General features: G+C 45.1%; 2 protein-coding genes and 2 non-coding genes across 4 annotated transcripts in view; 1 reads left to right on the top strand and 3 right to left on the bottom strand.

The window, feature by feature from the left end:
- LOC142008780 (caspase-14-like) overlaps positions 1-5,699 on the top strand; it is a 33,992-nt gene extending 28,293 nt beyond the window's left edge. Inside the window, exons 6-7 of the mRNA XM_074986083.1 lie at positions 1,911-2,020; positions 5,177-5,699. Coding sequence (XP_074842184.1) covers positions 1,911-2,020; positions 5,177-5,284 — 218 coding nt within the window. The 3' untranslated portion in view covers positions 5,285-5,699. The remainder of the gene's footprint in view (positions 1-1,910; positions 2,021-5,176) is intronic.
- Positions 5,700-10,984: 5,285 nt separating this feature from the next.
- Positions 10,985-20,127, bottom strand: RPSA (ribosomal protein SA). The gene is made up of 7 exons (XM_074986082.1): positions 20,042-20,127; positions 18,230-18,399; positions 16,388-16,506; positions 13,092-13,337; positions 12,035-12,163; positions 11,613-11,829; positions 10,985-11,129 (listed from the first exon to the last, which is right to left on the bottom strand). Exons 2-7 carry the CDS (start codon positions 18,360-18,362, stop codon positions 11,035-11,037), a joined length of 939 nt encoding a protein of 312 aa, XP_074842183.1. The 5' UTR covers positions 18,363-18,399; positions 20,042-20,127; the 3' UTR covers positions 10,985-11,034.
- LOC142009864 (small nucleolar RNA SNORA62/SNORA6 family) lies at positions 12,788-12,947 on the bottom strand. The gene has a single exon (XR_012644627.1). It is a non-coding gene; the product is annotated as a small nucleolar RNA SNORA62/SNORA6 family (small nucleolar RNA).
- Positions 16,585-16,742, bottom strand: LOC142009865 (small nucleolar RNA SNORA62/SNORA6 family). Its single transcript, XR_012644628.1, has one exon. It is a non-coding gene; the product is annotated as a small nucleolar RNA SNORA62/SNORA6 family (small nucleolar RNA).
- Positions 20,128-23,948: the final 3,821 nt, after the last annotated feature.

The following is a 23,948-nucleotide window of genomic DNA, read 5'->3' as shown; positions in this document are numbered from 1 at the left end:
CATACGGTCACACGATTTAGAGTCCGGAAGAAGCTCTTCCAGACTCCAAAACAGCGTGTACAAGCGTGGCCCCTGGGGGATCTTCTGGAAGGAAATCCTCCTTCCAGAGGCCCCTTCTTCCCAAAAATTTTCGGAGAAAGTGGCATGTGTAGAAATGGTCTATGTGAGTGAGGTGGGCTTGCTCTGCCAGTTTCTTCTCCATTCTCATCCCCCTGACAACCATTCCCAAAGGAAGGACCTATCCCGCTTCAGCTATTGGAAATGTTGGGAGCTGTGGTCTTGGCTTTAGGTGCTATGTTACCGGTGAGGAGCATTTCAGTGTTGTGTAGTTTGTAAAGAATGTGTTAGGTCAGGAAGAGCCCCACTAAAGTGGTGGGTGTGTGGCTTTCCACCAAGTTGTGCAGCCTACTTCCTCCTTCTCATCTCCACCACCTCTGCTGATTAATTCATTGGGTGGGTGAGTAGCCCCAGGGTTCTGACAACTCCCTGCCTCTTTTTCTGCAGGAACTACTCTCCATGTGAGACTTACAGCGACAATTGTTTCTAGCTCAGTGGTTCCCAAACTTAACAGCATCACACTCCCCCTTTTCATTTCTGAGAAACCTTCACGCTCCCCACTTCTTCTTTACCGTCATCCAACCCTCCCTCTAACAAAAAATTCAATTTGTAATTTAAAATAAACACACAAATTTTATATAAATTATTTAAAATTAAAAATAAGCATAAATAGCTTTTCTTGGCCCCTTGCAAGTTCCTGGTGCAGCCCCAACTGGCCAGCTACCTGAGCCCCATGCCAGCCACCAGAGCTGACCACGACAGCTACCTGCCCACCTGAAACCTTCACTGCCAGAGCGAACTGCCCAAGCCCCACACCACTGGGGCCAGCCACCCAGGCCAGCTGCCTTTCTGCCCGCTGGCTGCCTGAGGCCCGTGCTTGCAGGGACCATCTGCCCACCTGCCAACTGTCTGAGCTGCCCACCCAAGCCCCACACTGCCAGAGCCAGCTGCCCACCTGCCATCCCAAATCGCCCAAGCCCCATACTGCTGGGGCCAGCCACCTGCCTGCCATACCAAGCCACCTGAGCCCCATGCTGCTGGGGCCATCTACCCGAGCACCACATTGCTGGGGCCAGCCACCTGCCTGCCAGCCCAAGTTGCCCATGCTCTGCACTGCTGGGGCCAGCTGCCCACCCGCCAGCCTGAGCCGCCAGAGCCCCACACTGCCGAGGCCAGTCATCCGAACCCTGCACTGCCTGAACTCTGCGATGTCGGGGCCAGCTGCCCAGGCACTGCAATTCCCACAAGCTGGCTGGCCAGCTGAGCCCCACAAGCCCTGTAGGCTGCCCACCCAAGCCCCTCCCATCCCACAAAGCCAGGCATCACTAGCCGTCCACTCTTACCCCATTACCATCCCCCCGTCACCTGAGCCAGGCACTCCCAACCTCCCATCTAATCCCATCCTCCTCCTCCACCCCCAATCCACACTCACTCACATTTGGAGGAGGCAGCTAGCTCCACGAGGGTCTTCGCCACCTGCCTGCTTTCTATAGCGGCTGCGCCACATTACCCACGTAAAATGGCAGGGGCTGAGAGCCGGAAGCAAAGGCCGGCTCTTTCTTCAGGTGAGGGGAATGATGCGGGGGTGCATCACCTCACGCCCGCCCTTGGAATTCCTTCACGCTCTCCTGGAGGGCATGCCCCCCAGTTTGGGAATCCATGTTCTAACTGATGCTAAGATAGGTGTTTAGGAAGGAGGGTGAGAACAATTTTTTTTCGCTTTTTCTCCAAATGTTAGGGGCTAAAGATTGCTTATAGTGAACATGTCTTTAAAAGTTCTCAAGTTTCACTTTGACAATTTAACTTTTATTAGGAAAAATCTAAACTGATGACCTTTTTTTTTCCATTTGTAGATTATGTTTCTTTACGTAATTCAGAAAAAGGATCGAGGATGATTGAAGCAATGTATGATGTCTTATCAGAGGATGGCACAGAGTGGTATATTGGGGATTTATTTACTCAAGTAAGTATGCAACAAAACTGCATAAAGAGTGTGTGTTCTCCTGCAAAGGAAAACTAAGTGGGGTGTCCAATTTATGTATGAAGATGAAATATGAGGCAGGTATTTTGGTGGGGGTTTTATTTGCTCCTTTTTCAGTTCAGAAATTTGGATTTTGTTTTTACTAGAAGAATCTGACAGGCAAAATTCACTCGTGTTCTGAGGACCAGCGTTAAGGTCTGTGCACTACTCATCTTTAATAATAATGGGAGTGCTAATTTAATGATACATAAAGCTCATGCTGTCAGTCTGCACAAGAGTGAATTTCACTCATTAAGTGAGTAGCTTGCTTACCATCAACACCTCAAACATACAGGGAAGAGAAGATGGTGTGGACAGAGTCACAACTGCCCCTTCAATTACAATATGGAAGAATTCCCATTGTGCCCCTGATACATCCAGAAAAATCAGAGAAGACTAAACTTGGCTCTCCTGATATTTACAAGGCAAAAAACTCCAAACCTTGTAAAATAATACATGGTCAGGTTTTATTTCTAGAAATAAGCAACTGTAGTAACAAAATGGAACAGTGACTGTATTTAAATATATCAGAATTCATAATAACTGCATTGGAATTTTCCAGATCTGAAGAAGTGGGTCTGTCACATGAAAAAATAGAACCCGGTTTAAAAAAAAAAAGGGAGAAAAAAAGCAGAGACGTTCCTAGCTGAGATTCCCATACTGTCATTTACAGTAAGGCTCCTTTACACCATTCTGACCCTGATATTTGGCATAATGGACGGTTTGAATAGGAGAGGCAGACCTCACAGAGAATGGATAGATGATATAGTAGATTGGTGCGGAGCTAGTCTACAGAAACTAAGCCACTCCGCACGGAACAGGGAAAGATGGAAGGAAATAGTGAGAGAAGCATCAGACAGCAACAGTCGATGAGCCCACGGTTATTGATGATGATGATGACACCATTCTGGCAAGGTAAAGGAGTCTTATTTGTTCCATTCTTAGTCAATTAATTAAACTCATGACCTAATTAGATGCTACAGGACTGCTTGTTGTGTTTAATAACAGGTAAATTAGCAGCCTGCCTGTAGTTCTTCCATTTCTACTCTGCTTCAGGGACAGAGTCTGCTTCACTCAGCCCAAGCTAAGGAAGCAGAGGTAGCAAAGAATAGGGATAGACTATAAGCAGACACCCAGCCCCACCCCCTTAAGGGGGTCTCTGTGGATGCATGGCACACACACACCCAGCTTCCCTCCTCTGTCCTGCAAGATGACCTGCTGTGGGCTTGTTCCCAGCAGCGGTGCCTAGGCTACCAGGAAAGGAGCATGTCTCTCACAGATTTCTTTGCTCCTGTTTTCTGCATTGGAACAAAGAAATCTGCCAAAAGGAGGAATTCTGGGCACACAGTTCCCACAGGCATAACTTGTAAATGCACAGAACAAAGTAGCAGAAATGTAGCACTTTAAAGACTAACAGAACGATTTATTCGGGGATGAGCTTTCGTGGGACAGACCCACTTCATCAGATCAATCTCATTTCCAATACAGACTGACATAAGTACAGAGGACCCAAAAAAAATGCAATAAAAACTGTCAAATCAAATATGTAGGAGGGGGATGAAGGGTGAGAGAATGTTAATTGTCTGGCCTGAGATAACCATGAGCATCAAAGGAAGGGAAGCAGTCCTTGCAATGTGTGAGGTAATTGTCTGTTCATACCATGTGTTAATGTGTCCAATTTGAATATGAATTCCAACTCACAAATTTCTTGCTCTAATCTGTTTTTAAATTTTTTTTGCTCCAGGACACAAATTCTCAGGTCTTTAACAGAATGTATTGTACGTGTATTGAGTTTCTTGATGTCTGCTCTTTGTCCATTTATTCTTTGGCAAAGGTTGTGCCCAGTCTGTCCAATATACATAGTGTCAGGGCATTGTTGGCAAATAATAGCATATATAATGTTGCTGGAAGTGCACGAGAATGTGCCATTGATTTTGTAACTAACATGGTTAGGTCCAGTGATGGTGTCCCCAGAATAAATACGTGGACAAAGTTGGCAGTGGGGTTTGTTGCAAGGAAGAGTTCCAGGATTAGTATTACTCTGGTGTAGCCTGTGATTGCTAGTAAGAATCTTTCTCAGGTTAGGAAGTTGTGTATGGGAAAGGACAAGCCTGTCACCTAGGGCCTTCTGGAGTATAGCAGCATGATCCAGAATAGGTTGTAGGTTTTTAATGATGTGTTGCAGGAGGTTGAGTTGGGGGCTATAGGTGATGACAAATGGTGTTCTGTTATTAATCTTCTGGGGCCTATCTTGAAGTAGCTGGATTCTGGATATTCGTCTGGCCCTGTCAATTTGTTTTTTTTACTTCCCCCCGTGGGTAATTAAGTGTTATGAATGCTTGGTAGAGGTCTTGCAGTTTTTAGTCTCTGTCAGTAGGATCAGAGCAGATGCAATTGTATCTAAGGGCTTGACTATAAAGAATAGATCATGTGGTGTGTGCTGGATGGAAGCTGGAGGCATAGAGTTAAGTGTAGCAGTCAGTGGCTGCCAACTTTGTCCACATATTTATTCTGTTAAAGACCTGAGAATTTGTGTCCTGGAGCAAAAAGAATTTAAAAACAGATTAGAGAGAGAAATTTGTGAGTTGGAATTCATATTTAGATTCGATACATTAACACATCATATGAACAGAGACAACAATTACCTCACGCATTGCAAGGACTGCTTCCCTTCCTTTGATGCTCGTAATTATCTCAGGCAGGCAATTAACATCATCTCTCCTCCCCCTCCTAAGTATTTGACTTGTTAGTTTTTATTGCTTTTTTTTTTTTTTTGCTTTTTTGTTGTTTTGTTTTGTCCTCTGTACTTATAAATGTAAGTATTGGAAATGAGATTGATCTGATAAAGTGGGTCTGTCCCACGAAAGCTCGTTGCCGAATGAATCATTTTGTTAGTCTTTAAAGTGCTACGTTTCTACTGGTTTTTTGGAGTACAGACTAACACAGCTACCTCTCTTACTATTTTAAATGCACATTTAGACACGAATATTCCAGGATCCAAAGATGGCTAGTTTTGGAGCTCACCCTACATTCCTTCTCCCCCCATTCACCAGCGACACCTTGGATTCTGCTTTCATTTTTTTATGTTTAATTTTTCAGGTCAATTACAAGCTGTCTGAACAAACTTTTCACGTGGATGAAAACCCTGTCAAACAGACAATAATCATGGAATCAACTCTGACCAAATCCTTGTACCTTGCCCCTTGACAGGCTGATTGCCTTTTCAAAAGTCACCTTCTTGCATTGTTGAGATTCTTTTGAATATTTCTTTAATCCAGCCACCTTTAGTATGGCATTTTGATCAACTATTTTCAACATCATGTTTTTAAGTCCTTTTTAGAGAGCACTTTCTCTTTTATAAATGAAGTTGACATGTACAAAAAGATTTGCATTGTGGTCAAACCTTGTACCTTTAACAGCCTGACATGTGAAAAGTCACCTTCTTGCAAGCTATAGAATTTTTGGATGGTCCCTTTTAATCACAGATTTGTAATGGCATTTTAACAACTATATTCAACAGCAGTGTGTTTTTAAGTCATTTTTAGAGAGCACTTTTTTAACAAGATATTTTTAAATAATTAAAATTTTGTTTGGCTGCATTTATAAATAAAGTCAACCATTATAAAAAATTGTGAAATCATTGGCTTCTTTTCCAGTTCTCTAGAAGGCATCCAACAAATGTCTTATTGCAGGTTAGTCCTACTTATTAACCTGGTGAGTCTCTCTTAAATTTAAAAGGTTGGAGTAATACTAGTTTGGAAATAGTGTTACTTTAAATCAATTTTATTGGCCTCCAGAGGTGTCACATGGGTATCCCATAATGCCCTGCAGGAGTACAGTCTGTCCACTTTCACCCCCCTGCTCTCCAGGTGTGCGGGAAGTAGGAAACAGGAAGCCTGGCATTTTGAATTCATTTCTGTATGATCAGTGTGGCAATCACATCTAGCCATAAAAGAGAGCTCCAGCATAGAGCTATCAGGAGAGCCACAATGTGTGTGGCTGATGGGCTAGCCACCATGACACCATGTGGCAGCTGAGCTGGTGGGGGGGGGGGGGTGTCATACTTGTTGGAGAGGCTGAGAAACTTTTCTGTGCTTCACATTTGTACATTTGTGCTTCCCCCTCCCCCATACCATGTGCTGGTAGTGTAGTGTGGACCATGATTCCAGACAGCATGTCCTGGTCTGTGTGGGGTGAAGTGTTCTGTGTGGATCCCCCAGTGCTGCAGGGGCTGGCTACCCACACAGCAAAGATATTCAGGGACTGGGCTGGCCTCTGTAAGGCAGCACAAGGGGGTGGGCGTGGCTAATAAACCAGGTGACTGCACCATGTCAACAGGAACCTCAGCTGGCCCTTGACAGCTGAGGTTAGAGGAGGGGAGGGGTCAGCCCCAGCAGCACCTATTTTCAGCGCTGGCCTCCCCACCTTGACATACTGCTCTAGTACTCTCCCTTCCTAGAGTGTGTGGCTCAGGGGAACCACAATCTCAGCAGTGGCCTGTTTGCTACATTTTTAGCAGGGGAAAACTAAGGGACCTGTTGACATGACTCTTTCCCTACCTTGCTGCATGTGATCTGGTTTTTATCAACATTTATCAGGATGTGGGATTGACAGCTCCCTGCCATGCCACCCTGTGAAAGGTGTTCTTTCACTGGAGGAAAACTGAGGGTCTCCTTGCCTCATGTTGGAACCATCAGTCCAAGGGACTCCCTAAAGAATTCTTCATTTCTATGTGATGGATCACAGAATCCCCCCTTCCCCCCACCCCTTCAAACCTGGCTCCTTTGTCCTGATACACTACCACTTTTGCATTGTGTCGTCTTTCCTTTAGAATAATATGAAGTTCCCTAGTCACATGGATCCTGTGTGGTGTGTCTTCATGGGGGTGGGGGGTGGGCAGGGAAGAGATGCTAACCACTAGAAACCAACACACTGTCTTTCCTTCTCTTCTTCTGAGTGATGCTAACCGCTAGTCACCAATGCCCTGTGGGATTCCCTACTTTTCCTTTTGTCCTGAAAAATGTCTGCTTGTTTTCAAGGCAAGGGGAATGAGGGCAATGAAGTATGGGTAGATGACATCACTCACACACCCACCATCATGTGCAGGGCATTCTTTTTACCATAGAGCACCAGCAAAAAAAAAACCCAGTGCTAGGGGGCTCAGGGAACTGTGGGATATGTTCCCACAATGCACTGCTGCAACAGCTGAACACTGGCACTTTAGTGGGAATGCACTAAAGTCAACTTTGTGGGGAGATGCAGACACTCAACTTTGACTTCATAAAAAACAGTGTTACAAAGTTAATTCTCATAAATTTGACTTCATTTCATAACACAGATGTCGCCCTAGGTCAGAAGGCACCACCACTGCTAGCAGCAGTGTAGAAGTGCGGCATGGTAAATGGTAGGGATGGGTAATAAGCAGCCCCTGGGTGAGATGCAGTTTGCCAGGATCAGGCCTAGCAGATGGCCAGATACTCTTACTTGAGCATCCATAGGTATAGCAGCTCACAGCTCCCATTGGCCATGGATCACTGTGCCCAGCCAATGGAAGCTGTGGCATGGGCCAGGCTACTGCTTTTTACAGTCAGTATTACAGAGCTTTTGTATCTTTGTCTAGCTGCAGAGTCAAGTATTTCCTAAAGTCCTTATTTCTGTCCAACTAGAATGCGAGAGTTAATCTCCCAGTTGTCACAATGTGGTTTTGTGAAAAAGACAGAGCAAAGGATGTTAATTCATATGGAAAATGCAGATGAAATAGAAACTTGGGGTATGACCTTGGCATTATTCTGTCTTTAAAAAAATGGTGTGAATGGTAGGTTGAAGCCTGAAACTGCTATTTTTTGTATTTGGCCACAACAGATTGGTAATTCACAACTCTCAATGATAAAGCCACTGAAAACTGTCATCCTGCCACGCCTAATTGTATAGAGCAGGGGTCTGCAACCAACACAGTGGGAAGAGCTATTTTGTCAAATTCAGTTACAAAAATCAATACTTAAGAGCCACAATGCATATGAATACAAGATGGTCCTTAGCATCAAACTGTACTTTTTGTAATCCCTGTTACAAGAACAGCACACAACAACGATTTGTACCCATCAGAAAGTTTGTTATTTTCACCCTTGCTTTTGATGATTTCCAATGCTTGTCTGTACTTGGTATGTCAGATGGGAAACAAGCATATTAGGCAATCTCCAAAGATTTTGCCATTGGCCAGTCATACCAACACCAAGAACCACATCAAACCCTTAGCCAAGGCTTTAAATCTGCTGTCTGACTTCTGAGGACAGGGAGGTAGTAGTTGAGGAAGCAGATTACCTTCTGGGATTTTTGTTCTGCAGCTCTGCTGGTCATAGAACCGGTTACACTGAGGCTACACCTACACTTGGCCAAATTGGAGACTGAGGCATACATGAATATTCAGCACCTCATTAGCATGCTACCAGCCACAGCACTTCAAAAGGGCTGCATTTCAGCTGCATGCAGCACGTCTACATGGGGCCCTTTTCAAAAGGACCCCACAAATGTAAAAGTCCCCTTATTCCTATCAGCTGATATTCATTTCAGCCCCTCATTAGTATTCTCCAATTTGGCCATTAGCCTGGCCCTTTCAAAATTTTGGCCAAGTATAGACATGGCCTGAGTGTAGGAAAGAAGTCAGAACCACGGAGTTTTAGAAGTAGTCAGTCATCTCTTGCCCCTAAGAGAGGTGGATATTTGGGGTTTGTAAAGTAGCCCTGGAGTCTTTCAGCATTGCTTACTGTCAGAGATGGTAAGGCCTAAATTATAGCTTAACTGCAAGCTATTCTCATCTAAGGCTGTAGACAAAAAACAGGCAGCACCTAACAAAAGGAGGATTTTGGCAACTGGGGAAGATGCTTTTTCTTTCCAGTCAAGCCACCTCAACATTTCCTCCCCCTCCAAAATTAGAAGTCAGGCCATTACAGCAATCTGCTGCTGTTTTTTTGACCTCATTTTTCAAGTACTTCACTCCTTTTTGTCTTTCACTCACAAGCAGTCATTCCCATCTTTTACACACACATGAACCTGGAAAGGATTAAAATAAAACTGCAGTGCTGGTAAGCTTACAACCCCATGTAGGTCCGTTTTCTCCCAGGCAGTAGAGGGAGACAAGGGTATCAAGTATCAAAGGCTGGTAGGGCTTCATAGTTCATCTTTTGCCCTTTGATAAATTTTCAGTACTTGGATATTCAAAATACGTTTCTCTCCTTTCCCATAAAAAAAAAATGAACTTTTATACAAAACAGCTTCGATCAATGGCCACCCAGTCTCAGAAGGTGGGAACCACACAATTATAGAACTAAAAAAATGACTTCATTAATAACCACTAATTTCAGTAGCATGTACAGTGGTTAGTGTTTAGATACGTAATTAGGCTTAATGCCAAGCTGAAAGTTGTAACTCAGCCTAATTTTAATATGCATTCAGGACCTGGTCTGAGGTGGTAGTTTGTACAGCATTAACTGGGAGAATGCACAATAAATATTTTTATAATCATGTCAGTTATCCACCTGTCTTGGAGTCAAAAGTCCCTTCCTACCACCTTTGAAGTTTAAAAGCTATAGCCAGTTTAATGTGAATATTGATCATCACTACTAGAAACCTAGTGAATTTGTCTTTACTTTCTGTCTGGTCAATTTGAGTCAGAATAACTTGTTTTCTGCCATTCAACTCCTGGCCCACCAGCCCTGTAAGCTGTCTCTTGAAAATTCTTCAACTTCAACTATTACAGCTGTAAAACAAGCAGAGCAGTTTTCCTGCAGTTACCCACATCAGCCTGAAGGAGAATCTAATCAGTTCCCATTTACTCGCTGGTTAGCACATTACCATAGCTAGCCAGTTACCTGTAATGGAATCAAGCCACTCACAACACAGGTCACTCACCCTTTGTCCTTATGAAGTATTCTGACTTCTTTATTTCCTCTCTCAGCTGCATTTTTGCCTATATGCAACAACCCATTGACTGAGAGACTATGTGTATTGTAGTTCATGGTCTAGAGAGATGAGACAGAGAAACTAGCTGACAGTTGCTGGAAAATTAACTAGGAGGCCTGGAAGCAAGTCTTTACTCTTTCTGAAACTGTTCTTTAAGGTCTTAACCTTAGAAGTGGAGTAAGGGCAGCTGATTAACTATGGGCTTCTTCTGTCCCTCTTCCCTGGGGTTCTTCAGGACTCAATGTTTCTTTATTCTCCTTCACTTTCCCTGGAGGCGCCCCTCTTAGGCTCTTGGCAAAAAAGTCTGCAGATGGGAGCTCAGGCGTATGGGTCATGCTGTAACTCCACACAGTCTCAAAGATAAGAGATTGCTCAAGGGACACAAACTCTAAATATGCATTTAAGACAGTAAAAATGTGATTTTCACCGGCGATTTTCATGGGAAGTTACCCTGATCTACAGAAGTAATTCATGAGAAGATGATTTCTCCAGTGGAAGATTTCAGTGGCTGCCTTTTAGAATGTTCTGTTTTTGAACCATCGTTGTATTTTTGGGTATCTTTCCAACAGTGTTTTAAACCTATAGTAGTACTGGAAATCCAAAAGCCCCATCATCAATTACAGAAAAACAGTCTTCTGTATCTGAACTGCCAGGTTTGAAGGTGAGACTGAAGACCCCATTTCTGCAAGATGTCAAAGGGAGTAGCTATTTGACTATTGGTTAGAGACAATATTCCCCTGGTATTAGTACTTTTCTCATCAGAACAAGCTGTGTCTGAGAAAGACAATGTAAAATGTTACAAAAAAGAATGGGTAAGTTCCCAAGAATGGGATGCCTAAGATGTAAATGCCCCATATCAAGTCTGCCTATGTCTAAAGAAACTGGAAAGTGGCATTCAAATTTCAGAAAACACCAATATAAATATTAGAAAAAAACAGAGATGCCAGGTATAAGAAACACAGCTTTTATTTACTTATTTCACTGTACTTGTACTGAAGTTAAGACCATTCAGTGGCAGTCCCAACCCATTCAGTGGCCTGTGCTGTGGGAGCTGCAGACCAGTCTTCAGTGGCAGGCTGGGCACTCCAATCCTCTGAAACAACAAAATGACTGTCAGGAAAGTCTACAGCAATTGTACTCTCCTCCTGTTCACATACTCCCTAGTTTCACAAGCATATCTAACCATGCATTTGAACAGACAACACCACATATGGAAAAGGTGTGGTAACTGTTCTTCATGCATCCCATTTTAAAAATATATTGGCTATTTAGCAGCACTGATCCAAAGGCTTAGGCTCTTACGCTGGAAAATCTATGAAAATCTCCAGGCTCAATATACCAAATCCTTCAATACTCAAGCCATGCTAGCTAGAAGGCATCTGCAGGAAATGTATGGCACATACTATGAAATAGCTCTGAAAACTAATGAAAAATATTAGGAACTTCGCTCAGTGTGCATGAAACTAGTCAGATCGATGCACACCTCTGAAGTTTCATAAAATTGACTTTCGCCATGTCTTTAAAAATCCCTCCATAAGAACTTCTATTTCTGCCATCAGCTTTTCCTACAACTCACCAGTTGGGAACTGTTGGATTGGCACAGATGGTACCTGCACCCCTTCAGACCAGTCTGCCACCTCAGGCTGAGGAGGAGGAGCAGCAGCAGCAGCAGCAGCAGCAGCAGCAGCAGCAGCAGCAGCAGCAGTGAACTCAGGTGCTGGGGCTGTCCATTCACCCTGGAACTCCTCCTTGGTAACTGCCTTCTCAGCTGCAGCCTGTTCCTCCTTTTCAATCTACCAAACACAAGACTATGAGAATCCCAGAGGGAAGAAACCGCCTTCCTACATTAGCTAACTTGCACGTATTGATGAGGACTTCAAACTGATGGTTAAAACAAGGTTATAACTATCTCTAAGTGTATTACAGATGGAACTGTACTCCTGTAACCTGTTCCTATACTCTGTACTACATGCACATTCCCAATACTTAAGTTTTTACCTCCTCCGGATCTCTGTAGAAGTAGAGATCAGGCATGACTTCCCATGGGTGTTCACGAGAAATGGTGCCACGCATACGCAGGACTTCACGGGCAAGCATCCACCACATCAGACCCACAGAATGGGCCCCCTGAAACACAAATTGGTGTCTAACCTTTGGCTCAAACCAGCCCTTTAAAAAGGATACCCAGCCAAAATCTTAAGAGCACAAAACATTTTAAACCGCTTAAAAGCGTGAGATCATGGAGCTAACTAATGTTTATTTCCCTCCCTCAATCCCTTACAGAAGTAAATTACAAAGGTAACGCAACTTTTTACATTTTAGATCAGCAGTCAAAAGTCCATATGAATTTATAAACAGCTGCACTATTTTTGGAAGATAGTATGAATCAATCACTAACACCGGGGTGGACTGTACATAGCTCAGTGATTAGAGATCATACCCCACAGGCATCCCGTAAGCATTAAGATTTAAGAAGGAGATATGACTGGTATATTTATGGGGTAACTGAACTACTGTAATTAGGAAGGACTAACCATAGAGGCACAATTTACAGCATGTCCTAACATGTTCAAATTGACAGATTATTTATGGAATGGAGAAACACCAGAGGTAAGAATCTAATCTCAGGGCTCCTGCCCCTTTAATCCTCATCAGTGAGGTAGCTCCAGAGGAGCACAGAGGTATTCCAGAACAATTTCTTCATCAAATGAAAGACTTGTCTTGGTGCTTCCTTTTTATCTCACATTTAAGAGATGTCGCAAGAATCACTATCAAACTCCACTCATTGGACCACAAAGGCCCTTGTGGCGTTAGCGAAAAATCCTGCCGAGGTTACTGTAGCACACATCCTACACTTTAGAGTTCATTGGCCAGAAACTGACCTCAGCTCCAAGCTCTAACTGTGTGCAGATCTCAATCCCTCTTTTACACCCACTCTCCCCACATGCCAAAAAGCTTTAAATGCTTCTTACCAAGTCAAATTGCCTGTAACTTTCTAGTCCTCAATGATCTAGAGCAAGCTCCAAAGAGACAAATTCCAGAGCACAGCAATTACCTTATTATTGCATGGGATAGCAATATCCACATAGCGCAGAGGGGAGTCTGTGTTGCACAGTGCAATTGTTGGGATGTTAACGTAAGATGCCTCAGTCAATGGCTGATGATCAGCCCGGGGATCAGTAACCACCAGAAGACGTGGCTCACGGAAAGCAGCCTGGATCTGATTTGTGAAGGTACCGGGGGTGAAACGTCCAGCAATTGGTGTAGAGCCAGTGGCCGCAGCAAACTTCAGAACAGCCCTCTATCCAAAGGAGTAAAAACAAAACCAGGATTCAACAACAGGATTGAGAATCTCTCCCTTCTGGTACTGTGGCAACCCACATGAACACATATTTTTGAATGACTATCTTAATTCCATTGTTTTACTGAACTCCTGTGGCATAAAACTGAAGGGTCGTTTATTCCCAGTTATCTCAGCTCTGTAAGACTGAAGTGAATCCCCACGGCAGTGAAATAAGCAACCAGTCCAGAACTCTGAAAACAAGGGACATTTGAAGTCTGGCTGTACCAACCTGTGAACATCCAAAAATGTACCATCAAATCTAGTTTACTGAAGAATTCTTATGTGCACTAAGGCATGTGCAGACATGCACCACCAGCAGAAAACATCTGCCTGCTGGGGGTGACTGTGGCCTCTCTGCTAATCAGCTAGGCGGCACTTTAATCTCTCCTCCTAGGCCACCGTCCAAGGGAACACTGCTCACAACTAGACTGGCATATGGCAGTGACTGCCACCAGACTCCAGTCACAAAGGGAGCGTTCTGACATTAGCCAAAAACCTGCACTGCTGTTTTACAGTACTGTAGCATATTTTTGGCACTTGAGGTCGCTGGCAAGAAGTTAGTGCCGCTCTAAGCTTTTCATAGGATACAGTCTGAGTATACAATAAAAATCACACATAACTTAAGTTCTTCTGCTTATACTTTAGACGTATGCAAGACCTACCTATCACAGTACTGTGAATTTGTACATACTCCTTGGCCCCTCTTATCAGTCTAGAGAGAAGTTAGCAGCACGAATTTATCCCTCAAATTATCCTGCCTTCAGACAGCATTTTGAGATTTAGGAGTGAAATGAGGTATTACAATGAGTTTAGTACTGCAATGCACGAAAACCAGACACTACCATCTCATTCAGCAACGAACCCTACTGAGATGCAGTGCCGACAGGGACCCAGGAAAGTAGTGACAGCTGCAATACCAGACTGCTAACAGAAGTGTTTGAAGCAGGAGCAGATCCCTCTCTCCCCCACCTCAAAAAAACTGAGCAACAAAAAACTAATGTGTACACTTAGAATGCCTGAGAACCCATCTAAAACAAGTGAGTCAAATCACTAATATGTAGTTACCTTCACTGTCCCCTAGATCTCATTCAATACACTGTTGCTTTAAGACAGTGGTGTCCAAGAGAAATTCAAAGCTCACCACACTTGTGGTTGTCTCCGCCCAGTCCCCACCCCAATAAGCACATTATTATACAAAACCTCATTAAAAATTAGAAAAATAAATACTTTGACCTTTGAATTCACATGAAACTATGAGATGATGTAGTAAACAGACAAGTACAGCAGCACAACGCTTTGCAGCAAAGGCTAACTACGGAAAGGCTTTGAACCCTATGTAGCCTGTAACAACCACCCCTCGGCACAGCTGGGAGTGACATGGCTTTAGCCATTCCCTGTGAGTAGCGCAGACAGCCGCGCTGCCCCCATGTTTTAGAGGGTGTGATACCACACCCCCATCCTTGCCATGCCCAGCAGTATTCCCTTTCAGCCCAAGGCATCAGTGCTGACCAGGGTTCCCCACCAGCCGGCCAGCTACCGCATAAGAACAGCCATTAATGGCTCATACCAAAGGTCCATCTAGCCCAGCATCACATCTGCCAACAGTGGCCAGTGCCAGGTGCCCAGAAGGGGCGGGATCAAAGACAATGATCAGCTGATTTGTCTCCTGCCACCCATCTCTAGCCTCTGGCAAACAGAGACCAGGGACACCATTCCTACCCCCTGACTAATAGCCTTGTATGGACCTAACCTCCATGAACTTATGTACCTCTTCTTTGAGCTCTCATAGTCCTAGTCTTCACACCCTCCTCTGGTAAATTCCACAGGTTAAGTATGCGCTGTGTGAGGAAACTCTCTTCTTTGAGTTTTAAACCTGCTACCCATTAATTTCGTTTGGTGTCCTCTAGCTCTTATATTATGGGAACAAGTAAATAACTTTTTATTCACCCTCTCCACATGCCTCATGATTTTATATACCTTTATCATACCCACCTCAGTCTCCTCTCTTCTAAACGGAAAAGTCCCAGTCTCTCACCTGCCCTCACATGGGACCCCTCCCAAACCCCTATCGTTTTAGTTGCCCTTTTCTGAACCTTTTCTAATGCCAAAAGCTCTTCTTTTGAGGTGAGATCACATCTGTATGCAGTATTCAAGATGGGGGCGTACCAGTTTTATGGAAGGGCAGTAATATTCTGTCTTATTTTCTATCCCTTTAATAACTCCTAACATCCTATTTGTTTTTTTGACTGCTGCTGCACGCTGAGTGGATATTTTCAGAGAATTATCCACAATAACCCCAGGATCTCTTCCCTGATTAGTTATAACTAAATTAGCCCCCATCATATTGTACATATATGTGGAGTTATTTCTTCCCGAATGTGCATTACTTTACACTTATCCATATTAAATTTCATTTGCCATTTTATTGCCCAATCACTCAGTTTGGTAAGATCTTTTTGAAGTTCTTCATGGTCTGCTTTCATCTTGACTATTTTGAACAGCTTAGTATCATCTGCAAACTTTACCATCTGACTACTTACTACTTTCTATAGATCATTAATGAGTAAGTTGAATAGGACTGGTCCGAGGACTGACCCTTGGGGAACACGATTCATTATGCTTTGCCTGGATGAGAACCTGTACTTATCTTGAGCACTTACGATGAATTGGAAGAATTATTATTTCTTATGAGTTAGGTATGCATGCATTCTCCACAACGCAGAGTCCTACTCGCCACATGTGGCAAGTAGCAAACTTAATGGACAATGCAGCACTAAGAACAAAAAGGTATACTGAACTACTCAGCTTACATCTGCAGAAAATAAAGATGTGAAATTTGCTGAAAATGGACACTCACATTCTTCGCAAGCCTGAAATGGAGGAGTCTGAAAATAAGATTCACATTGCCTGCTTCCATTTATTAAGCTTCACAAGTACACACAAAACATTTGTTCAATAAGCACTACTCTACAAAAGCAGTCCTGGTGCCTTCTGTTTAAGATCCGTACCTGTCCAGTATTCCTGGAAGAGATGACGCTCACGTCAGCTGGGTTTTCAATGGCAACAATGGCACGGGCCGCCAGCAGGAGCTTCTCCCAAGTCCTCTTCAGGTTGATGATGTAGATACCTAGTGTTAACATTAGCATCCACAACCATCATCAACTATAAGATGTCACTGGAGCTGCACTTTTCTATAACTAGTCTGGCATGTGGCAGCGATTACTATCAAACTCCAGTCACAGAGGCAACACCTCTCCTGGTGTTAGCGAACATCCTGCCATGCAGTTCACTGTAGCACACTTCCGACACTCAAGAGATCACTGGTCAGAAACTGGCCTCATCTGAGCTTTAACAGTGTGCAATTCAGAAAATAAATGGATCACCTCAGACACAAAACCATTTTATTATTCAAACTGAAAGCTGTAGTAATCTCCTGAATTTCAGTTCTGACATTTGATTTTAACTGTTTGACAAAGAAAGCATTTTGGATCAAAACTACAGTCCAGCTGGGGGGGGGGGGGGGGGAGGAGGAGGAGAGAAGATCTGAAAAAACAACTTGACTTTTAAAACCAATTACAAGTTTCAAAATCCTAAACAACATTTTACCCGTTTTTGACCAGCTCTATTCAAGCCATTCCTGCTGGTTTGGCACATGCTTGAGACAGCAGAGTAACAAAAGTCTGTATGCATCATAAAAGCAAAAAAAAAAAAAAAAGAGCCACCAATCCGAGTTTTAAAAATGCTTTGCACAGTAGCTTAGTCAGATATACACATTAGTGAAGATGCTCTAAGTCAGCGGCGGGCAATAACTTTTGATGAGGAGCCCCACTCCAAGAATTTGTTAAGGGCCACATTCTTCCATGATATTAATAGAAGAGATGTGGAGTCTGGATGGAGGCTGGGTCCAGAAGAGAGCTCAGGGTAGGAGACTGAGGTGGAGGAAACTGGGGACCTGCTAGGGGATTACGACTTGGAGCCAAGGGATTGGGCTGCAGGGCCTGGGTACATGCCTTTGTAAGACACTCAAAGTGGCCAGCTGCAGAGGCCATGTAAGTCCATGTGCACCACATGCCCCAGGAAAAGATTCTCCATGCACTGCCTGTACCACAAGCAGGGCCCAAGCAGCCAGTTTTAGCTAACGGGAGCTGTAAGACTGTGCTGGGGTGAAGCAAAGTCCACCACACACACACCCCAGATGTGCAACACCCAGACATGCACATGGGCTGCCCCTGCAACTGGCAGCTTTGAGCAGCATGCACGGGAGTAAAAGGTAGGGAGCCTGTCTCACATGTCTGAGCCATGGGTGTGCTGTATTTTGCCTCCCTCTGTTCTTGGTACTCCCTGTTACCCAAGGGAGAAACAGAATCTAGCTCAGCAGCCATTGATTTGCAAGACTAACTCTTAAACGCTGTCAATCTACAAAGCGTACTCCAAACACGGAAAACAGACATGATGAACAAAATATGCCATTTTGACATTCCTTAACTCAAAGTGTGTGAATGAGAAAAAAGAGCGAAATGATAAATATAGCTTTTTCCCCCCTATCAGAACAAAGAGAAAATGTTCTTCTTATATCAAAATGGAATCATTATGGCCAAAGGAGAAGAATGCTGTTGACTTGAGTGAACTTAGAAGCTGGGAATGGGTAACTGGGGACAGATCACTTTATTACAGCTTCTGTTCATTTCTTGTGAAGCACCTGACTCTGGCTACTGTTTGAAGACAGGATGCTGGGCTAGATAAACCTGTAGTCTGAAACAGTCTGGCCATTTTATGTTTCCCTGGCAAACATTGCCAGGCAGGTATTAAAAACATCCATTCTAAGATCTACAGCACTGCTCAGTACTTACCATCACTCTTCCTTTTGTAGATATACTGTTCCATCTGAAAGTCTAGGTTGGTGCCTCCCAAGTGGGTTCCTGCAGCAAGGAATTTGAGGACATCCTCCTCCTTCATCTGTAGGACGTCGAGACCTCCGGACATTGTGAAAGTTCCCCCTTTTGAAGTAACGACAGGGAACCTGGAACAACAAATCAGTTCACCCTCCAAAAACCTTACCCAGAACGAACTGCATAAAGTAACAATAATGGGGAATCCTGGACACTCAAGGTCTTTACGAACCATTTGTACAACTCATGGCCTTCCAAACTAGGGGGGCATAAAGAAATTCTGGGGGGAAGGGGTGCGAGCCAACACAGCCTCCCTCCATCATTTCCCCCCACCCAACAAAAGTCAGCCTTTCCTTCCAGCTCTCAGCCCCTGTCATTTTATGTGGATGAGCCAGTGCAGACACTATAAAAAGCAGGCCGCCAGCAAAGACCTCACATGGAGCTAGGCTGGCCAGCTAGGGCTACGCCAAACACCAGCAAGGGGCCAAGAAAAACTATCTGTGCTTGTTTTTTAATTTTAAACAACATTTTTATATCAAGTTTCTCTGTTTATTTCAAATTACAAATTGAATTTTTTGTTGGGGGGGGTTGGATGTTGGTAAAGAAGAGGTGGGGACGACTCGAGGATTTCTCAAACAATTGGGGGGGGCCCCACAATACTGAAAAGTTTGGGAACCACTCTGTTAGAGATTGGCCACACCCCCTCTGGAGCCAACCAGGGGGAGTCCCAAACCTTCCAAGGGCACTTGGGCTCAAGCTTCCTCCCTTAAGTATCAGGAAGCTGGTTCTAACTGTGGAATTATTGACTGATTGTATAACAACTCCAGTACCAACTTCATGTTCCCCACCGCAGCTAACCTCCCCATCCAAGGCTTAAGGACTCCTGCCAAGCTAGGGGATAAATGACATCCACTACAACAAGTAATATTTGTGTTTTACCACTTTCCACTGCTTCGTAATTAACAAACTGGGAGATGTGAAAAATGATGTTGAATATACATCACTTTTCACAGCAGCAGAATTACTGGCTGATGTGTGTATGTACAGCACTGTGCCTATTCTGATTAATCCCAATACAGGCACTCCTGTACATGCTTTGCATGGAGTCTGCACAAAGCACTATGGCACAAAAGAAGTACAAGACACTGAACAGGTATGTGCCTATCGATCATCGTTTCCCTAGAACTGATGAAATATTTTAGGAAGAACTTGTGCACAAGCCACATCCGGGGACCACCAGATCCGCGCAGCTCGAGAAGCGCAGCTCTAGCTGGCCTGGGCGGGGTCGCACTACAGGAGCGGGATTTGACAAGCCCGAGGCCAGGGTGGGACTGAAAGCCGGGAGTTCCGGGGACACCGAACGGGCCGTGCCCGCAGTGGTGACCGGCTGGGGGTGCGCCTTGTTCGCACTACGCGCGGTGCAGCTGCGCTACGCCCAGCCAAGCGACCTCCCCTCCCCCGCTAGCGTACGAGGCCGACCACGCCACGGCCGCGCGCCAGGCAGCCGCCACCACCGCCAGCAGCACGTGGCGAAATCTGGGCGCGTGCGTGCGAGCGACGCCGAACCACGTCTCGCCAAGCGCGCGCGCCCGCCGGCCATCTCCCCTCTCCGCGCGGCGGCCCAGAGCCTCTCGGCAGGCGGGGAGGTTCCGAACTGAGTCAGGCCCAGGCGACCATGGGGCGGGACAGGAACAGCCGAGCTCCCCTGGGGGAACGATAGGTCCCATACGGGACCCGAAAACTCCCATCCCCCCACCCTTTCGCGCCGCTCACCCAGTGACAACGCCGTATGGAGACCTCGCTAGGCTAAGCGAGAGAAAGAGGGCAGTCGTCGGAAGTGACGTTCATATATAGGTTCCCGTGGGCCAATCAGAAGCCTCTACATAACGGAAGTGAGGCAAGGGGGTCGAAGGTCACCCAGATGCCGCGCCTGAGTGATAGTCACGTGGGAAGAAGCGTTCACACGCAGCATCCAGCAGGTGGCAGCAGAGCTGCAGATCTCGGTTCTAATACTGGGGAACCGGCAGCGCGCCTGGCGCTGGGCTCACAGGGCTGAGGAGAGCGCTGCAGCGCTACACGTGGGTAACTAAGAGGTAGCTGAGGGCCTGCCACATTCATGATCCATTTTGGTCAGTTTCATGGCCACAGCCTTTTCAAATTGCTAGTTTCAAAACTTAGGATGACTGTATTTAAAACTTGACGTGTTGCAATGGGGTGGTGGTCCTGACTAGGAAGAGTGTTATGGGGGAGATGGGATTGCCACCCTCGCTTGTATGCGACCTTCAGAACTGGGCTCTGAAGGTGCCAGCCACAGAGGTTCCTGCAGCTGGGGGTGGTTCGTGCAGGTAGGTCCAAGCTCTCCATTGGTGGGAGTACCCTGGGTTGGAGCTCCAAGATGCTAGACTTGGCTAGTGACAGATTAACAGATTGGGCTCATAGGACTGGAGCCCAGGGACCTCAGCCCACTTGGGGTTGGAGGATACTGAGGGCTTCACCTGCTGCTCTGCTCGCTCCACCCACCTAGTGCAGACACCAAGAATGGGAATGGGAGTGCAGGGGGCTTCCCTCACAGCTGCACTCAGCATGGATGCCAGAGAGCTGGGTTCTTCCCCCTTTTGTCCTTGTGAGAGGATGTTGTGAAGACCAGGACTTTAACAGGGTTCAGAAAAGAATTAGGTAAATTCATGAAGGCGAGGCCCATCAATGGCTATTAGCCACAATGGGTAGGAATGGTGCCCCTAGCCTCTGTGTGTCAGAAGCTGGAAATGGATTATGTGTGATGGATCACTTGAGGAGCACCTGTTCTGTTCATTCACTCTAGGGCATCTGGCATCGGCCACTGTTGGAAGACAGCAACGAAGGGTCCTGTGGCACCTTATAGACTAACAGAAAAGTTTTGAGCATGAGCTTTCGTGAGCACAGACTCACTTCAGCAGAGCTGAGGCTCTGGCTTAAACAAAGACTGCGAATGGCTGGCTAAATACAGAAGCAGCTTCCCCTCCCTTGGTGTTCACACCTCCAGATCAACTGCTGGTAGTAAGCCTCATCCTTGCTGACTGAGCTAACCTTGTTATCCCTACCGTTGCTCTGGCTTATTTATACTTGGCCCTGCAGATTTCCAAGACCCGCATCTGCTGAAGTGAGTCTGTGCTCACGAAAGCTCATGCTCAAAACTTTTCTGTTAGTCTATAAGGTGCCACAGGACCCTTCGTTGCTGTTACAGATCCAGACTAACATGGCTACCCCTCCGATGTTGGGGGACAGGATACTGGGCAGGATGAACCTTTAGCTTGACCCAGTATGGCTGTTCATATGTTCAGGCATAAGGTCAGGGTAGGGGGCTTTCCTTACTCACCCGGGGTTCTGGAGGCCCCCAGTTGTCTGGGCACAGGCTCTGTAATTCCAATGACTATGACACCAGTGTTGCTACCTCAAAGGGTTTAATGGGACCTTTATGTATCATTGTAATTCTTCACATATAATAGTCATTCTCTTTAATAGCTGATCCCAGTTGTGGTAAGCCTGATTTTATAGCAGTTTACTCTCCAGGGTTACCTGATTGGCCATTTTATCTCATCAACTAGGGAGGCTGAGACTGGAGTTCAAATGGCCCTGTAGTTTTGTGCAGCAGCTACTATCTGTGGTATGCGTAGAGATCTATTATTGTATGTGTAACCAGAGGTTATTCTCTAGTAATTTACAAATCCTGTGATAGTCTTCACAGCAGCATTAACAATAATGTTCGGATATCAAGGAGTTTATAAAAATAGATATAGGCAGAGGGTTGGGTGAAAATATATTACAGCAATTGGGGAAAGGTTAAAGATCTTACTGCCTTTTTTCCCCTGCTGTTTTCTGTTTTGTAAATTCCTGAAGGCTGGGATCCATCTTAAGATGCTTTGATGCTTGTACTAACTGACAATCAGCCTTTAGGGAAGTGTAGAAATAATGGCTTTATAATGCATACAGCAAACACAGAATACTGTTGAACCCTGTGATAGCCTTGCTTATACTGTGCCAGGTCTACATTTTCCTTCTCCTTAGCCCTATCACAGATCTTAGTTTTAAATGTGCACAACACAAGGTAAGGCACATGGGAAAATATGATTTTGCAGTAGCCTCAAGGTGGCTTTGTGCTTTAGAACCATCTTGCTCTGCTTCTTCTTGTGCTCTATTTCTATGTTAAGCAAAGGTTTTGATACTCATCAAGCAACAGCTGTGTGCAGCAGATAAGAGCGAAAGAGACCAACTGTAGATGCCATGCCTGGTTCTTTCTGACCCACGGCTGATGAGCACTGCCTTCCTTTTGCAACGGCACTAGCAGACCTAGACTGGCAGAGCGTGCTGTACGGAGAAGGTGAGGTAGGGCTGGAGCCATTTGTAAAGCCCTATCCTAGACAGACTGTAGTAACAGTAGGGATCTGTATGGTATACTTTTATGCAATAGTTGCACATATTTATGCAGAGATTTTAGGATCTAATTGTTTCTCATGGTAATTCCACTTATAAAGAAACATTTGTAAAATGTTGCAGAAATCACAGCCGTAGAGTTTTTAATCCAGTAGATTAGTTTTCAAAAGAGGAACAAGACCTGGGCCTGATCCAGTGCATTTCATATTCCAGTTCTCAGAGGGGTAGCCAGGTTAAGTCTGTAGCACCACAAAAACTACCCAACAACAAGCAGTCCTGTGGCACCTGAAAGACTAACAATTTTATTTACTAAGTAATGCTCAGAGTCTGTTCTTAGCTTGTAAAGTAATCTGTCTGGCGTGCTAACTAGTTATGTGACCCCTGAGCATTACCCAATACAGGACTACTCCAACTCTTTAGAGGGGCTGAAGAAAGGAAGAGATGGCAACAGATTCTTTTTAAAAACTGATAGCAACATCTTGATTCCTGCACTGCCTTGTATCTTGTTTTGAACCTCTGAGACATTAGATTGGACACTCTTTATACGGGGACTTTTTTGTTTGTTCACCACCTAGCACAGGGGTCTGCAATCAAGATAGTGAGAAGAGCCTTTTTTCAAAATTTGGTTACAGAATCATTTCATGAGCCACAGTGCATGTGAACATGAGACAGTCCTTAAATAATGTCAAACCATACTTTTTGTAACCCCCATTTTAAGAACAGTGTGCACACAATGATTTGTACTAGTTAGAAAATTTGCTACTTTGACCCCTGGGTTGGAGAGCAAATGAGGACAAGGAGGATGCTGTGCCTGGGCATAGGCTCTTAAGCAGGAAGGAGTAATGTTCCCATCAACTCTCCTGCCCTGTTCCCAGGCTCCCTAAACCCACACCCCCCCATCTTCAGCTGAAACCAGCCCTCAGGACTACCCAATCCATGATGCTGCCTGGGGATGCAGAAAGAAGGCTGGCATAGAGGTCTTCTGCTGGTGGGAGTGAGCCCAACCACGCTCACTGGAGGGGTGTGGCTGCTTGGGTAATGGGGGGAGTGAGGTTCTCTCTGCAGCTCCCTACCACAGCTGAAATAATGGAACTAAATTCAGGGGGTTAATGGCTGGATCGCTCCCCCTGCCCTGCCAGCCGTTAAACCAATTACATTTAGTTCTACTGTTTCAGCAGTGGCAGGGTAGGGAGCCATAGAGGAGTCAGTGGCAGCAGTGTCTGGAGTCTGTCTGGAGCCACAAATGACTCCTTAAAGAGCTGCATAGGGC

This window comes from Carettochelys insculpta, chromosome 2, assembly GCF_033958435.1.
Source record: "Carettochelys insculpta isolate YL-2023 chromosome 2, ASM3395843v1, whole genome shotgun sequence".
Classification (NCBI taxonomy): domain Eukaryota; kingdom Metazoa; phylum Chordata; order Testudines; family Carettochelyidae; genus Carettochelys; species Carettochelys insculpta.
Note: the sequence above shows the minus strand (reverse complement) of the source record. Positions and strands in the feature narration are given on the sequence as shown.

What these genes read in the sequence shown, in the direction of transcription:
- RPSA (XM_074986082.1), bottom strand. Translation starts at nt 18,362, where the DNA reads ATGTCCGGAGGTCTCGACGTCCTACAGATGAAGGAGGAGGATGTCCTC. An exon ending in TCTACAGAGATCCGGAGGAG is followed by an intron (nt 11,830 to 12,034) that starts GTAAAAACTTAA and finishes TGTGTTTGGTAG; the next exon opens with ATTGAAAAGGAGGAACAGGC. An exon ending in AATCCAACAGTTCCCAACTG is followed by an intron (nt 11,130 to 11,612) that starts GTGAGTTGTAGG and finishes TTGTTGTTTCAG; the next exon opens with AGGATTGGAGTGCCCAGCCT.